Source organism: Ranitomeya variabilis, chromosome 2 (assembly GCF_051348905.1).
Source record: "Ranitomeya variabilis isolate aRanVar5 chromosome 2, aRanVar5.hap1, whole genome shotgun sequence".
Taxonomy (NCBI): Eukaryota; Metazoa; Chordata; class Amphibia; order Anura; family Dendrobatidae; genus Ranitomeya; species Ranitomeya variabilis.
Genome location: NC_135233.1, coordinates 256,826,629 through 256,845,905, shown reverse-complemented (window position 1 = coordinate 256,845,905; position 19,277 = coordinate 256,826,629). Strand labels below are relative to the sequence as shown.

Here is a 19,277-nt window from a genome sequence, read left to right as displayed (position 1 = left end):
GATGTGTATGACCCAAGGGTGAAGGCGGCACAAATGTGCACTGCGTCCTATCCCTACCTGCAGCGGGATCACAATCATGAAGATCTTCTTATCCTTATCAGACAGAATGTGCTTGACGAAGGCCCAGCCGGTTCCGATCAGAGCGATGGTAATGAAAAGCAGCGCACCTTTCAGCCTGTCAGGTAACAATCCCAGGGTTAGTACCAGATTGGGCAGGAAATGTTATCACACACTATCCAGCAGCAAGCCATCCACTCCACATCCGTCAGCTGCAAATCACTGGCGGACACAGACACCAGGAAGAGAAGTCCTGTGCAAATGTCAGGGATAGTAATGTATTATCACTGTCTGTATCAGCCAGAGAAGAATGGTGAACACCGCTCTGGAAACTGTACGAATAGACTTTATATCTGAGCACCGAATTGTCCATTACTAGCCTGACCTGGCTCCAGTGCTGGGCCACGGCTCCTTCTCCTGTGGCCGGCTCTTTCTGTACTAGGCTGTCCTAGGTGACTCTGGTAACCCAAAAAGCATCTCAGATTTCATCACCCAAAACCTTTTAAGGCTGGCTCAGGCAGCTATGAGTTGCCTGAGTATTCAGGAGTATAGCACCTAGCTAACACATGTTTCTTCCTCCAAACTCTGCTCCAGCCATATGGATAATTATCCTCCCTACAACTCTGCTCCCCAGCATCTACTTCTACCTCCAATTCCCCGACCCATAAATTCCCTCTCAGCTTTGCTGAGTCAAACGACAAGTAACAAGCTCACTGCTGCTACCACGGTACTGACTGCATACATGTCTCTGCTATTAACCTCATCCCTGCTGAAAGTTATATATATATATATATATATATATATATATATATATATATATATATATATATATATATATATACATATACATATATATATATACATACATACATATATATATTTGTCTAAGGGGTACTTCCGTCTTTCTGTCGGCAACTTCCGTCATGGATATTCATTCGCTGATTGGTCTCACCAGCTACCTGTCATGGCTGCCGCAACCACTCCCTGCAGTCACGGCTCACAGAGTTAATGCCAGCGGTAACGGACCGCGTTATGCCGCGGGGAACTCACTCGGTTATCGCCGCTATTAACCCTGTGTGACCAAGTTTTACTATTGAGGCTGCCTATGCAGCCTCTATAGTAAAAACATCTAATGTTAAAAATAATAATAAAAAAAACCCCAAATCATTATATACTCACCGTCCGCTGCCTTTCCGACGCTCCGGTGACCGGTCCATGCAAGCGGCAGGTTCCGGTGCTAAGGTTGGTGTGCGACAAGGACCTGCCATGACGTCACAGTCATGTGACCGCGACATCATCGCAGGCCCTGCACGAGAAGGACCTGCCATGACGTCACGGTCATGTGACTGCGACGTCATCACACCCTCGGACCGGAAGCTGCCGCCTGAACCCAACACAGGCGACAGAACTACAAGGGGCCCCTCGGAAGGTGAGTATATGTTTATTTTTTAACCTGTGACATACGTGGCTGGGCAATATACTACGTGGCTCTGTGCTGTATACTACGTCACGGGGCAATATACTACGTGGCTGGGCAATATACTACGTCACTGGGCCATATACTACGTCACTGGGCCATATACTACGTCACTGGGCCATATACTACGTCACTGGGCCATATACTACGTCACTGGGCCATATACTACGTCACTGGGCCATATACTACGTCACTGGGCCATATACTACGTCACTGGGCCATATACTACGTCACTGGGCCATATACTACGTCACTGGGCCATATACTACGTCACTGGGCCATATACTACGTCACTGGGCCATATACAACGTCACTGGGCCATATACTACGTAACTGGGCCATATACTACGTAACTGGGCCATATACTACGTAACTGGGCCATATACTACGTAACTGGGCCATATACTACGTAACTGGGCCATATACTACGTAACTGAGCCATATACTACGTAATAGAATACCCGATGCGTTAGAATCGGGCCACCATCTAGTGATTACATAAATGGATAGAATTAATGTGAATCAATTCACAGGGCAGTAATCTCTGGCTGCTGTACTGAAGCCTTGAGAGCCGCCCCCTACCTCCTGGCATCTAAGGCTCTTCTTCTGAGCTGTCACACTGGCACGACACCACATGTGCGTCACAACGTCATACCAGACAGACTAATAAAAAAGAGCTGCGGAGGCCAGGGCCCTCAGGTTACTGACGTGGCCCCTGGACCGGTCATACGAATCGATTTGAACCAACTCCCGTCTCTGCTATTAACATCATCTCTGCTGCAAGTTCTTGATTGCATATATCGTACTGTGAAAAAGCTGTAGGCAGGTGTGGAAAAAATGATGCAGAGTTAGAAGCTTTCATATATAGAAGTGTTAATAGATAACTGCATCGCTTCAAAAAAAAAATTCACAGAAAATTAATATTTGTAATTTCTCCAAAAATTATAAATACATTTTTCAGTCAGTGAAAAATAACTGCGTCACTTCTTCTCGTCACTTGCACACAGGTTATGAAGGAACTCAGCAGGTTGTTCCAAACATCTTGGAGAACTGACCCCAGATCTTCTGTGTATGAGGCTTGTACAGATCCTTCGGTGTCTTCATGTGATCCCAGACAGGCCGGATGATGCGAGATCAGGGCTCTGTGGGGCAATAGCATCTCTTCCAGGACACACTGCATTTCCAGAAGCCATGGAAGCGAGTCTGGGGTCACATGAAGAGACAGAAGGATCTACACAAGCCTCATACACAGAAGATCTGGGGTCAATTCTCCAAGAAGTTTGGAACAACCTCCTTCCTTCAAAACCAGTGTGCAAGTGACGAGAAGACCTGATGCAGTTATCTATTAACACTCCTATTTTTGGTAGTCTCTTACTACGCAGCATTCTTTCCACACCTGCCTAAAACCTTGTGCAGTACTGTATGCTCCGCTATTAACCATACTTCTGGAGTGCACATCATTCTCTGCTGTTCCTGTATGCGACTTCTCTCCCAGCTGCACTTAGTTCTTATAGCTTCGCTTCCCATCTGTGTCCTGCATACCCTGTTGTACTGATCTTCACTAATCCACTTGCTGTTCTTTTCTGCTGTGTCGTCCCCTCTGGTCCGAGCATTCTCACCCGGTCATACGACTAAAGGGAATGTGCCACCATTTTTATATTGATAAATATTGATTATATAATCAATTATTTTTAATGCAAAATGAAATGTCATGTTTTCAAAGATGGTGGCTGCCATTTTTATTTGCTGGTGTGGAAGTGTCTGACCACGAGACTTCTAAACCTCAAATATGGGCTACGGATGAATGTGGAAGGCTGACTATCGCAAGATTGTTGTATGCTGCGAGAAAGTTTATCGCAATGCACTGGTTGGATGAAAAACCACCAGGGAAAAAGGAATTTATCAACAAGATAAATTTTATTGTCCTTATGGAAAGAAATATATACAGTAAGAGAGATCAGAATACAAAATTTGAAAATGTGTGGGGTGGATGGATGGATTACCCAGGTGTGGCGTCTGCTGAGTTACTGCAAAGTAGAATGGGTGTCGTGTAGTTGATTCTGGGGGGACTCCTACATGTACAGGCGTGTTTTTGTAAAGCTTGTTATCTTTTCTCAAGAGGTGATGCTGTCAGATGGTTTTATTGGATAATGGGCAAGAGATTGGGGGGAGGGAGAGGGGGGTTGGTTGGGGGGTAAGGGTGTTGTTTAGTAAAATAAAAATATATCAGGTCATGTATCTAATGTACGGTATTTGTCTGGAAATTGTATCGGACTGTGTTAATGGCGTGTCATATGCTTTAATAAAAAATACATGATTTAAAACCAAAAAAACTCAAATATGGGAGCCTGCATCAGAGATTGCAGCTGTTGTCTGACCACATCTCCTACACTGCAGCTGCCTCCAGCCGTGAACTGCGCACTTCCCTTGGGCTGTCCAGGTCACAGCTGTGAGGAAGGGGGCGAGGTGCCATTTTATTGTAGTCCACAGCAGTACTCTCTTAACTATGTCCCCATGTCATCGCTCTCAGTGTTCAGAGCGATCGATGACAGGAGGTTCAGGGATAAAGCAAACACTGAGATGAGGTCGTGGGATGCGGTGAAGATCGGGGCTGTGATCAGCAGCCTGACATTGTTCTACAGTCAGGCTATGGAGCTGTTCTCATGGCTGGAGAAGTTCCCGCCGCAGGGCTGCTCTGAGCGGTAAGACAAGGATTGCAGAGGTGACATCTTACAGCGGTGAGAACAGCTCAGTGGCCTGGGATTAGTAGTACAATATCATGTTGCCAACCAGCACCACTGTCACCGCAGTGTTGAGAGCACAGCAGTCACACGCCAGTATTCTGATCACTGACTCAAGGTCTGCTAGGTCAGGAGCAGCGGGTCACAGTGGCAGGAGCCGGCGGCTCCAGCTGACTCCTTTGCCCACTGCTAAAGAGAAATGAATATGCACTGCATTCCACACCCATGGGCGTGGAGGGCAATGAATATTCATTGCATCCTGGTATGATTGATTGGCCCCATCCCCTTGTTGGTATGATTGGCCCCATCCCAGACCTGGTATCCAAGGCCCCATCAGAAAAGATTAAAAAAAAAACCCTTTACTCTTACCTTCCTCCGCTCTCTCGCAGTCGCAGCGTCCTTCTCCGCTGCCAGCACCTGCTTAATGCTTGTAAGCAGCACATGGCAGGGACATCACGCGCTGCTCACAAGCAGAGCACAGCTGCCAGAATACTCACCGGGTGTTCATCGGAGATCGCGGCGAGTATCCATTCCTCTTCAGTAGTGCGTACGGTTAGCTGCCAGCGGTCACGTGTGTCGATACTTAAGAGAAATGAATATTCATTTTCTCTTAAGTATCGGCACACGTGACCGCCGGCAGTAGCAGGAAGCAGGTGGCTGACAGTGCGCACTACTGAAGAGGAATGGATACTCACTGCGATCTCCGATGAACACCCGGTGAGTATTCTGGCAGCTGTGCTCTGCTTGTGAGCAGCGCATGATGTCCCTGCCATGTGCTGCTTACAAGCAGTAAGCAACTGCTGGCACCGGAGAAGGACGCTGCAACTGCTGGCACCGGAGAAGGACGCTGCGACTGCGAGAGAGCGGAGGAAAGTAAGAGTAAAGGGTTTGTTTTTTGTTTTTTTTCATCTTTTCTGATGGGGCCATGGATACCAGGACTGGGATGAGGCCAATCATACCAGGAACTGGATGGGGCCAGTGAATCATACCAGGAACTGGATGGGGCCAATCAATCATACCAGGAACTGGATGGGGCCAATCAATCATACCAGGAACGGGATGGGGCCAATCAATCATACCAGGAACGGGATGGGGCCAATCAACTTCATACGATGATGTCCTCCTCTTTGCTTCCTGCTGCGGCTCCGGCACAGGCGTACTTTGTCTGCCCTGTTGAGGGCAGTGTTAAGTACTGCAGTGCGCAGGCGCCGGGAAAGGTCAGAGAGGCTCAGCGCCTGCGCTCTGCAGTACTTTGCTCTGCCCTCAACAGGGCAGATAAAGTACGCCGGAGCAGGAGCAGCGGCAGGAAGCAAAGAAGAGGACGTCATCGTATGAAGATGAGAGGCCCCGGACCGCGACGCTCATCGGACCGTACCGAACCGGGACCGCCCCTGGGTGAGTATAATCTAACCTGTTTTTATCTTGCAGGTTACATCTTGGGCTTATCTACAGCATTACAGAATCCTGTAGATAAGCCCCTAATGGTGATGGCCGTATCTTATAGGCGAAAATTGGGGTGACAGATTCCCTTTAAGGTGAGAACATTAGATGACAAAATAGTGGGTTTTCTGTACAAAGAATCTATCCAGGGTAACATCTAGAGGAGAGTCCATTATATAGTATGTGACGATAAAATCCAATAGATACACAATATAGAAGATCATGTAAACTGAAAAACAAAAAACAACAAGCAATATATAACTAAAAACATAATATAAAAACAAAAAATAGAAAGCCAGACTAGTAGGGTGTAATGACACAGCAATGAGTGCACACAGTTAATTATTATATATAAAGCACCTCCTCATTAAAAGGAGGCGAATGTAAGTGGTCACTACCCATTTTGGCCAGGATCTTATTATTATTGCACCCCCGATACCTAAGTGTAATACATCAATCCCCCTGACCCTAAAGGTCCTAGCATCACCATTATGATATTGTAAAAAGCAACAAGGAAGTCTTCTGGTCAGAGGGATCGGCCACTCTCTTGGCCGCGCAAATGTCCCGCACTCTCACCCTCAACTCTCTGGAGGTGAGGCCAATATAGATCTTAGGGCACCCATACGTAGTGTAATATAGAACGTTAGTGCTACCGCACCACCAACATCAGCTGACCCAGCAGCAATGCACTGCAATAACAATAGTGGCCACCGGGGGGGCTGGACATCTATGCAGCACTTACCGGGACCTTTCAGGCGCACTGCGCATGCGCCACGATGATTGGTGATTTCTGGTCATGTGACCAGCAGTCTGGGGCTTAACAAGGTCCTGTCAGCACAATAGAGCACATTCCCTTGAGAAACCTATGAAACATACGTCGGGATTGCTTCACCTGACTTGGGCTGTCACTGTTTTGCCTTCGGTAAGCACCTGCTAGATAGGGGTATAATGATTGCTTCCCCAATACCATGATGGTATATTACTGAACGGTACCTTCCTTTGTTATATTGCACGATCGCACTTTCCTTAGGTATAATGTGGGGCATATATAATTCTGTTTAGGAGTATTGACTTTAACACTGTGTAGACCATTATGCGATGACAATCTGTACCAGGTTCAGGACAGTACGCCGTTTAAATAGGGCTACATTGCTGGAATACTTCTTCACCCAGTGATCCCTTACCTGGATATAAGCATTTGTATTACAGCATTTAGTTTACAAGATTTGGATATTGTGGGATACGTGCAATGTTGGTATATTTTCAAGCAGTGACCCCTATGTTTCTGTCGATTCCTGAAAGTGCCTCTTGTACTATACATTCATATTTTATGAAGTAGATGAATAAAGATTATATATTTTTTATGCACCTATATACTATGTGTCCTCCTGTATATTGTGCATTCTGCTACAGTTGGTGTTCGTTAATTTGGGGTGAACCACCACTGTGTGGTACCCCCATTGGCATATAAAATGCAACTGAGTGTTTTGTTTGCATGTGAGACAGCCTGCAGCACCACGTATCTAATACCATCATGTGGGACAGCCTGCAGTACCATGTATCTAATACCATCATGTGAGACAGCCTGCAGCACCACGTATCTAATACCATCATGAGAGACAGCCTGCAGCACCACGTATCTAATACCATCATGTGAGACAGCCTGCAGTACCACGTATCTAATCCCATCATGAGAGACAGCCTGCAGCACCACATATCTAATACCATCATGTGAGACAGCCTGCAGCACCACGTATCTAATCCCATCATGAGAGACAGCCTGCAGCACCACGTATCTAATACCATCATGTGGGACAGCCTGCAGTACCATGTATCTAATACCATCATGTGAGACAGCCTGCAGCACCACGTATCTAATACCATCATGAGAGACAGCCTGCAGCACCACGTATCTAATACCATCATGAGAGACAGCCTGCAGCACCACGTATCTAATACCATCATGTGGGACAGCCTGCAGTACCATGTATCTAATACCATCATGTGAGACAGCCTGCAGCACCACGTATCTAATACCATCATGAGAGACAGCCTGCAGCACCACGTATCTAATACCATCATGTGAGACAGCCTGCAGTACCACGTATCTAATCCCATCATGAGAGACAGCCTGCAGCACCACATATCTAATACCATCATGTGAGACAGCCTGCAGCACCACGTATCTAATCCCATCATGAGAGACAGCCTGCAGCACCACGTATCTAATACCATCATGTGGGACAGCCTGCAGTACCATGTATCTAATACCATCATGTGAGACAGCCTGCAGCACCACGTATCTAATACCATCATGAGAGACAGCCTGCAGCACCACGTATCTAATACCATCATGTGGGACAGCCTGCAGTACCATGTATCTAATACCATCATGTGAGACAGCCTGCAGCACCACGTATCTAATACCATCATGAGAGACAGCCTGCAGCACCACGTATCTAATACCATCATGTGAGACAGCCTGCAGTACCACGTATCTAATCCCATCATGAGAGACAGCCTGCAGCACCACATATCTAATACCATCATGTGAGACAGCCTGCAGCACCACGTATCTAATCCCATCATGAGAGACAGCCTGCAGCACCACATATCTAATACCATCACGTGAGACAGCCTGCAGTACCATGTATCTAATACCATCATGTGAGACAGCCTGCAGCACCACGTATCTAATACCATCATGAGAGACAGCCTGCAGCACCACGTATCTAATACCATCATGTGGGACAGCCTGCAGTACCATGTATCTAATACCATCATGTGAGACAGCCTGCAGCACCACGTATCTAATACCATCATGAGAGACAGCCTGCAGCACCACGTATCTAATACCATCATGTGAGACAGCCTGCAGTACCACGTATCTAATCCCATCATGAGAGACAGCCTGCAGCACCACATATCTAATACCATCATGTGAGACAGCCTGCAGCACCACGTATCTAATCCCATCATGAGAGACAGCCTGCAGCACCACATATCTAATACCATCACGTGAGACAGCCTGCAGTACCATGTATCTAATACCATCATGTGAGACAGCCTGCAGCACCACGTATCTAATCCCATCATGAGAGACAGCCTGCAGCACCACATATCCAATACCATCGTGTGAGACAGCCTGCAGTACCACGTATCTAATACCATCATGTGACAGCCTGCAGCACCACGTATCTAATCCCATCATGAGAGACAGCCTGCAGCACCACATATCTAATACCATCATGTGAGAGCCTGCAGTACCACGTATCTAATACCATCATGTGAGACAGCCTGCAGCACCACGTATCTAATCCCATCATGAGAGACAGCCTGCAGCACCACGTATCTAATACCATCATGTGAGACAGCCTGCAGCACCACGTATCTAATACCATCATGTGAGACAGCCTGCAGTACCACATATCTAATACCATCATGTGAGACAGCCTGCAGCACCACGTATCTAATACCATCATGTGAGACAGCCTGCAGCACCACGTATCTAATACCATCATGTGAGACAGCCTGCAGCACCACGTATCTAATACCATCATGTGAGACAGCCTGCAGCACCACATATCTAATACCATCATGTGAGATAGCCTGCAGTACCATGTATCTAATACCATCATGTGAGACAGCCTGCAGCACCACGTATCTAATCCCATCATGAGACAGCCTGCAGTACCACATATCTAATACCATCATGTGAGACAGCCTGCAGTACCACGTATCTAATACCATCATGTGAGACAGCCTGCAGCACCACGTATCTAATCCCATCATGAGAGACAGCCTGCAGCACCACGTATCTAATACCATCATGTGAGACAGCCTGCAGCACCACGTATCTAATCCCATCATGAGAGACAGCCTGCAGCACCACGTATCTAATACCATCATGAGACTGCCTGCAGCACCACGTATCTAATCCCATCATGAGAGACAGCCTGCAGCACCACATATCTAATACCATCATGTGAGACAGCCTGCAGTACCATGTATCTAATACCATCATGTGAGACAGCCTGCAGCACCACGTATCTAATCCCATCATGAGAGACAGCCTGCAGCACCACGTATCTAATACCATCATGTGAGAGCCTGCAGTACCACGTATCTAATACCATCATGTGAGACAGCCTGCAGCACCACGTATCTAATCCCATCATGAGAGACAGCCTGCAGCACCACGTATCTAATACCATCATGTGAGACAGCCTGCAGCACCACGTATCTAATCCCATCATGAGAGACAGCCTGCAGCACCACGTATCTAATACCATGTGAGACAGCCTGCAGCACCACGTATCTAATCCCATCATGAGACAGCCTGCAGCACCACGTATCTAATCCCATCATGAGAGACAGCCTGCAGCACCACGTATCTAATACCATCATGAGACAGCCTGCAGCACCACGTATCTAATACCATCATGTGAGACAGCCTGCAGCACCACGTATCTAATACCATCATGTGAGACAGCCTGCAGCACCACGTATCTAATACCATTGTGTGAGACAGCCTGCAGTACCACGTATCTAATCCCATCATGAGACAGCCTGCAGCACCATGTATCTAATACCATCATGTGAGACAGCCTGCAGTACCACGTAACTAATACCATCATGTGAAACAGCCTGCAGCACCACGTATCTAATGCCATCATGTGAGACAGCTTGCAGTACCACGTATCTAATACCATCATGCGATACAGCCTGCAGCACCACAAATCTAATACCATCATGTGAGACTGCCTGCAGCACCACGTATCTAATTCCATCATGCGATACAGCCTGCAGCACCACGTATCTAATACCATCATGTGTGATACAGCCTGCAGCACCACGTATCTAATACCATCATGTGTGATAATACAGCCTGCAGTACCACGTATCTAATTCCATCATGCGATACAGCCTGCAGCATCACGTATCTAATACCATCATGTGAGACAGCCTGCAGCACCACGTATCTAATTCCATCATGCGATACAGCCTGCAGCACCACGTATCTAATACCATCATGTGTGATACAGCCTGCAGCACCACGTATCTAATACCATCATGTGAGACAGCCTGCAGCACCACGTATCTAATATCATCATGTGAGACAGCCTGCAGTACCACGTATCTAATACCATCATGTGAGACAGCCTGCAGTACCACGCATCTAATACCATCATGTGAGACAGCCTGCAGTACCACGTATCTAATACCATCATGTGAGACAGCCTGCAGCACCACGTATCTAATCCCATCATGAGAGACAGCCTGCAGCACCACGTATCTAATACCATCATGTGAGACAGCCTGCAGCACCACGTATCTAATACCATCATGTGAGACAGCCTGCAGCACCACGTATCTAATATCATCATGTGAGACAGCCTGCAGCACCACGTATCTAATACCATCATGTGAGACAGCCTGCAGCACCACGTATCTAATATCATCATGTGAGACAGCCTGCAGTACCACGTATCTAATACCATCATGTGAGACAGCCTGCAGCACCACGTATCTAATACCATTGTGTGAGACAGCCTGCAGTACCACGTATCTAATCCCATCATGAGACAGCCTGCAGCACCATGTATCTAATACCATCATGTGAGACAGCCTGCAGTACCACGTAACTAATACCATCATGCGATACAGCCTGCAGCACCACGTATCTAATACCATCATGTGAGACAGCCTGCAGCACCAGGTATCTAATACCATCATGTGTGATACAGCCTGAAGCACCACGTATCTAATACCATCATGAGAGACAGCCTGCAGCACCACGTATCTAATACCATCATGAGAGACAGCCTGCAGCACCACGTATCTAATACCATCATGTGGGACAGCCTGCAGTACCATGTATCTAATACCATCATGTGAGACAGCCTGCAGCACCACGTATCTAATACCATCATGAGAGACAGCCTGCAGCACCACGTATCTAATACCATCATGTGAGACAGCCTGCAGTACCACGTATCTAATCCCATCATGAGAGACAGCCTGCAGCACCACATATCTAATACCATCATGTGAGACAGCCTGCAGCACCACGTATCTAATCCCATCATGAGAGACAGCCTGCAGCACCACGTATCTAATACCATCATGTGGGACAGCCTGCAGTACCATGTATCTAATACCATCATGTGAGACAGCCTGCAGCACCACGTATCTAATACCATCATGAGAGACAGCCTGCAGCACCACGTATCTAATACCATCATGTGGGACAGCCTGCAGTACCATGTATCTAATACCATCATGTGAGACAGCCTGCAGCACCACGTATCTAATACCATCATGAGAGACAGCCTGCAGCACCACGTATCTAATACCATCATGTGAGACAGCCTGCAGTACCACGTATCTAATCCCATCATGAGAGACAGCCTGCAGCACCACATATCTAATACCATCATGTGAGACAGCCTGCAGCACCACGTATCTAATCCCATCATGAGAGACAGCCTGCAGCACCACATATCTAATACCATCACGTGAGACAGCCTGCAGTACCATGTATCTAATACCATCATGTGAGACAGCCTGCAGCACCACGTATCTAATACCATCATGAGAGACAGCCTGCAGCACCACGTATCTAATACCATCATGTGGGACAGCCTGCAGTACCATGTATCTAATACCATCATGTGAGACAGCCTGCAGCACCACATATCTAATACCATCATGAGAGACAGCCTGCAGCACCACGTATCTAATACCATCATGTGAGACAGCCTGCAGTACCACGTATCTAATCCCATCATGAGAGACAGCCTGCAGCACCACATATCTAATACCATCATGTGAGACAGCCTGCAGCACCACGTATCTAATCCCATCATGAGAGACAGCCTGCAGCACCACATATCTAATACCATCACGTGAGACAGCCTGCAGTACCATGTATCTAATACCATCATGTGAGACAGCCTGCAGCACCACGTATCTAATCCCATCATGAGAGACAGCCTGCAGCACCACATATCCAATACCATCGTGTGAGACAGCCTGCAGTACCACGTATCTAATACCATCATGTGACAGCCTGCAGCACCACGTATCTAATCCCATCATGAGAGACAGCCTGCAGCACCACATATCTAATACCATCATGTGAGAGCCTGCAGTACCACGTATCTAATACCATCATGTGAGACAGCCTGCAGCACCACGTATCTAATCCCATCATGAGAGACAGCCTGCAGCACCACGTATCTAATACCATCATGTGAGACAGCCTGCAGCACCACGTATCTAATACCATCATGTGAGACAGCCTGCAGTACCACATATCTAATACCATCATGTGAGACAGCCTGCAGCACCACGTATCTAATACCATCATGTGAGACAGCCTGCAGCACCACGTATCTAATACCATCATGTGAGACAGCCTGCAGCACCACGTATCTAATACCATCATGTGAGACAGCCTGCAGCACCACATATCTAATACCATCATGTGAGATAGCCTGCAGTACCATGTATCTAATACCATCATGTGAGACAGCCTGCAGCACCACGTATCTAATCCCATCATGAGACAGCCTGCAGCACCACATATCTAATACCATCATGTGAGACAGCCTGCAGTACCACGTATCTAATACCATCATGTGAGACAGCCTGCAGCACCACGTATCTAATCCCATCATGAGAGACAGCCTGCAGCACCACGTATCTAATACCATCATGTGAGACAGCCTGCAGCACCACGTATCTAATCCCATCATGAGAGACAGCCTGCAGCACCACGTATCTAATACCATCATGAGACTGCCTGCAGCACCACGTATCTAATCCCATCATGAGAGACAGCCTGCAGCACCACATATCTAATACCATCATGTGAGACAGCCTGCAGTACCATGTATCTAATACCATCATGTGAGACAGCCTGCAGCACCACGTATCTAATCCCATCATGAGAGACAGCCTGCAGCACCACGTATCTAATACCATCATGTGAGAGCCTGCAGTACCACGTATCTAATACCATCATGTGAGACAGCCTGCAGCACCACGTATCTAATCCCATCATGAGAGACAGCCTGCAGCACCACGTATCTAATACCATCATGTGAGACAGCCTGCAGCACCACGTATCTAATCCCATCATGAGAGACAGCCTGCAGCACCACGTATCTAATACCATGTGAGACAGCCTGCAGCACCACGTATCTAATCCCATCATGAGACAGCCTGCAGCACCACGTATCTAATCCCATCATGAGAGACAGCCTGCAGCACCACGTATCTAATACCATCATGAGACAGCCTGCAGCACCACGTATCTAATACCATCATGTGAGACAGCCTGCAGCACCACGTATCTAATACCATCATGTGAGACAGCCTGCAGCACCACGTATCTAATACCATTGTGTGAGACAGCCTGCAGTACCACGTATCTAATCCCATCATGAGACAGCCTGCAGCACCATGTATCTAATACCATCATGTGAGACAGCCTGCAGTACCACGTAACTAATACCATCATGTGAAACAGCCTGCAGCACCACGTATCTAATGCCATCATGTGAGACAGCTTGCAGTACCACGTATCTAATACCATCATGCGATACAGCCTGCAGCACCACAAATCTAATACCATCATGTGAGACTGCCTGCAGCACCACGTATCTAATTCCATCATGCGATACAGCCTGCAGCACCACGTATCTAATACCATCATGTGTGATACAGCCTGCAGCACCACGTATCTAATACCATCATGTGTGATAATACAGCCTGCAGTACCACGTATCTAATTCCATCATGCGATACAGCCTGCAGCATCACGTATCTAATACCATCATGTGAGACAGCCTGCAGCACCACGTATCTAATTCCATCATGCGATACAGCCTGCAGCACCACGTATCTAATACCATCATGTGTGATACAGCCTGCAGCACCACGTATCTAATACCATCATGTGAGACAGCCTGCAGCACCACGTATCTAATATCATCATGTGAGACAGCCTGCAGTACCACGTATCTAATACCATCATGTGAGACAGCCTGCAGTACCACGCATCTAATACCATCATGTGAGACAGCCTGCAGTACCACGTATCTAATACCATCATGTGAGACAGCCTGCAGCACCACGTATCTAATCCCATCATGAGAGACAGCCTGCAGCACCACGTATCTAATACCATCATGTGAGACAGCCTGCAGCACCACGTATCTAATACCATCATGTGAGACAGCCTGCAGCACCACGTATCTAATATCATCATGTGAGACAGCCTGCAGCACCACGTATCTAATACCATCATGTGAGACAGCCTGCAGCACCACGTATCTAATATCATCATGTGAGACAGCCTGCAGTACCACGTATCTAATACCATCATGTGAGACAGCCTGCAGTACCACGCATCTAATACCATCATGTGAGACAGCCTGCAGTACCACGTATCTAATACCATCATGTGAGACAGCCTGTGTATCTAACACCATCATGTGAGACAGCCTGCAGCACCACGTATCTAATACCATCATGCGATACAGCCTGCAGCACCACGTATCTAATACCATCATGTGAGACAGCCTGCAGCACCAGGTATCTAATACCATCATGTGTGATACAGCCTGAAGCACCACGTATCTAATACCATCATGAGAGACAGCCTGCAGCACCACGTATCTAATACCATCATGAGAGACAGCCTGCAGCACCACGTATCTAATACCATCATGTGGGACAGCCTGCAGTACCATGTATCTAATACCATCATGTGAGACAGCCTGCAGCACCACGTATCTAATACCATCATGAGAGACAGCCTGCAGCACCACGTATCTAATACCATCATGTGAGACAGCCTGCAGTACCACGTATCTAATCCCATCATATGAGAGAGCCTGCAGCACCACATATCTAATACCATCATGTGAGACAGCCTGCAGCACCACGTATCTAATCCCATCATGAGAGACAGCCTGCAGCACCACGTATCTAATACCATCATGTGGGACAGCCTGCAGTACCATGTATCTAATACCATCATGTGAGACAGCCTGCAGCACCACGTATCTAATACCATCATGAGAGACAGCCTGCAGCACCACGTATCTAATACCATCATGTGGGACAGCCTGCAGTACCATGTATCTAATACCATCATGTGAGACAGCCTGCAGCACCACGTATCTAATACCATCATGAGAGACAGCCTGCAGCACCACGTATCTAATACCATCATGTGAGACAGCCTGCAGTACCACGTATCTAATCCCATCATGAGAGACAGCCTGCAGCACCACATATCTAATACCATCATGTGAGACAGCCTGCAGCACCACGTATCTAATCCCATCATGAGAGACAGCCTGCAGCACCACATATCTAATACCATCACGTGAGACAGCCTGCAGTACCATGTATCTAATACCATCATGTGAGACAGCCTGCAGCACCACGTATCTAATACCATCATGAGAGACAGCCTGCAGCACCACGTATCTAATACCATCATGTGGGACAGCCTGCAGTACCATGTATCTAATACCATCATGTGAGACAGCCTGCAGCACCACATATCTAATACCATCATGAGAGACAGCCTGCAGCACCACGTATCTAATACCATCATGTGAGACAGCCTGCAGTACCACGTATCTAATCCCATCATGAGAGACAGCCTGCAGCACCACATATCTAATACCATCATGTGAGACAGCCTGCAGCACCACGTATCTAATCCCATCATGAGAGACAGCCTGCAGCACCACATATCTAATACCATCACGTGAGACAGCCTGCAGTACCATGTATCTAATACCATCATGTGAGACAGCCTGCAGCACCACGTATCTAATCCCATCATGAGAGACAGCCTGCAGCACCACATATCCAATACCATCGTGTGAGACAGCCTGCAGTACCACGTATCTAATACCATCATGTGACAGCCTGCAGCACCACGTATCTAATCCCATCATGAGAGACAGCCTGCAGCACCACATATCTAATACCATCATGTGAGAGCCTGCAGTACCACGTATCTAATACCATCATGTGAGACAGCCTGCAGCACCACGTATCTAATCCCATCATGAGAGACAGCCTGCAGCACCACGTATCTAATACCATCATGTGAGACAGCCTGCAGCACCACGTATCTAATACCATCATGTGAGACAGCCTGCAGTACCACATATCTAATACCATCATGTGAGACAGCCTGCAGCACCACGTATCTAATACCATCATGTGAGACAGCCTGCAGCACCACGTATCTAATACCATCATGTGAGACAGCCTGCAGCACCACGTATCTAATACCATCATGTGAGACAGCCTGCAGCACCACATATCTAATACCATCATGTGAGATAGCCTGCAGTACCATGTATCTAATACCATCATGTGAGACAGCCTGCAGCACCACGTATCTAATCCCATCATGAGACAGCCTGCAGCACCACATATCTAATACCATCATGTGAGACAGCCTGCAGTACCACGTATCTAATACCATCATGTGAGACAGCCTGCAGCACCACGTATCTAATCCCATCATGAGAGACAGCCTGCAGCACCACGTATCTAATACCATCATGTGAGACAGCCTGCAGCACCACGTATCTAATCCCATCATGAGAGACAGCCTGCAGCACCACGTATCTAATACCATCATGAGACTGCCTGCAGCACCACGTATCTAATCCCATCATGAGAGACAGCCTGCAGCACCACATATCTAATACCATCATGTGAGACAGCCTGCAGTACCATGTATCTAATACCATCATGTGAGACAGCCTGCAGCACCACGTATCTAATCCCATCATGAGAGACAGCCTGCAGCACCACGTATCTAATACCATCATGTGAGAGCCTGCAGTACCACGTATCTAATACCATCATGTGAGACAGCCTGCAGCACCACGTATCTAATCCCATCATGAGATACAGCCTGCAGCACCACGTATCTAATACCATCATGTGAGACAGCCTGCAGCACCACGTATCTAATCCCATCATGAGAGACAGCCTGCAGCACCACGTATCTAATACCATGTGAGACAGCCTGCAGCACCACGTATCTAATCCCATCATGAGACAGCCTGCAGCACCACGTATCTAATCCCATCATGAGAGACAGCCTGCAGCACCACGTATCTAATACCATCATGAGACAGCCTGCAGCACCACGTATCTAATACCATCATGTGAGACAGCCTGCAGCACCACGTATCTAATACCATCATGTGAGACAGCCTGCAGCACCACGTATCTAATACCATTGTGTGAGACAGCCTGCAGTACCACGTATCTAATCCCATCATGAGACAGCCTGCAGCACCATGTATCTAATACCATCATGTGAGACAGCCTGCAGTACCACGTAACTAATACCATCATGTGAAACAGCCTGCAGCACCACGTATCTAATGCCATCATGTGAGACAGCTTGCAGTACCACGTATCTAATACCATCATGCGATACAGCCTGCAGCACCACAAATCTAATACCATCATGTGAGACTGCCTGCAGCACCACGTATCTAATTCCATCATGCGATACAGCCTGCAGCACCACGTATCTAATACCATCATGTGTGATACAGCCTGCAGCACCACGTATCTAATACCATCATGTGTGATAATACAGCCTGCAGTACCACGTATCTAATTCCATCATGCGATACAGCCTGCAGCATCACGTATCTAATACCATCATGTGAGACAGCCTGCAGCACCACGTATCTAATTCCATCATGCGATACAGCCTGCAGCACCACGTATCTAATACCATCATGTGTGATACAGCCTGCAGCACCACGTATCTAATACCATCATGTGAGACAGCCTGCAGCACCACGTATCTAATATCATCATGTGAGACAGCCTGCAGTACCACGTATCTAATACCATCATGTGAGACAGCCTGCAGTACCACGCATCTAATACCATCATGTGAGACAGCCTGCAGTACCACGTATCTAATACCATCATGTGAGACAGCCTGCAGCACCACGTATCTAATCCCATCATGAGAGACAGCCTGCAGCACCACGTATCTAATACCATCATGTGAGACAGCCTGCAGCACCACGTATCTAATACCATCATGTGAGACAGCCTGCAGCACCACGTATCTAATATCATCATGTGAGACAGCCTGCAGCACCACGTATCTAATACCATCATGTGAGACAGCCTGCAGCACCACGTATCTAATATCATCATGTGAGACAGCCTGCAGTACCACGTATCTAATACCATCATGTGAGACAGCCTGCAGTACCACGCATCTAATACCATCATGTGAGACAGCCTGCAGTACCACGTATCTAATACCATCATGTGAGACAGCCTGTGTATCTAACACCATCATGTGAGACAGCCTGCAGCACCACGTATCTAATACCATCATGCGATACAGCCTGCAGCACCACGTATCTAATACCATCATGTGAGACAGCCTGCAGCACCAGGTATCTAATACCATCATGTGTGATACAGCCTGAAGCACCACGTATCTAATACCATCATGAGAGACAGCCTGCAGC

General features: G+C 47.4%; 1 protein-coding gene across 4 annotated transcripts in view; it reads right to left on the bottom strand.

Annotated features, from left to right (window-relative positions):
* The window catches only part of GPR107 (G protein-coupled receptor 107), a 99,663-nt gene that overhangs the window by 43,519 nt on the left and 36,867 nt on the right, over positions 1 to 19,277 (bottom strand). For all 4 annotated transcript variants that reach the window (XM_077284762.1, XM_077284759.1, XM_077284760.1 and 1 more), the window contains exon 12: positions 58 to 175. In XM_077284762.1, the coding sequence (XP_077140877.1) occupies positions 58 to 175 (118 nt within the window). The remainder of the gene's footprint in view (positions 1 to 57; positions 176 to 19,277) is intronic.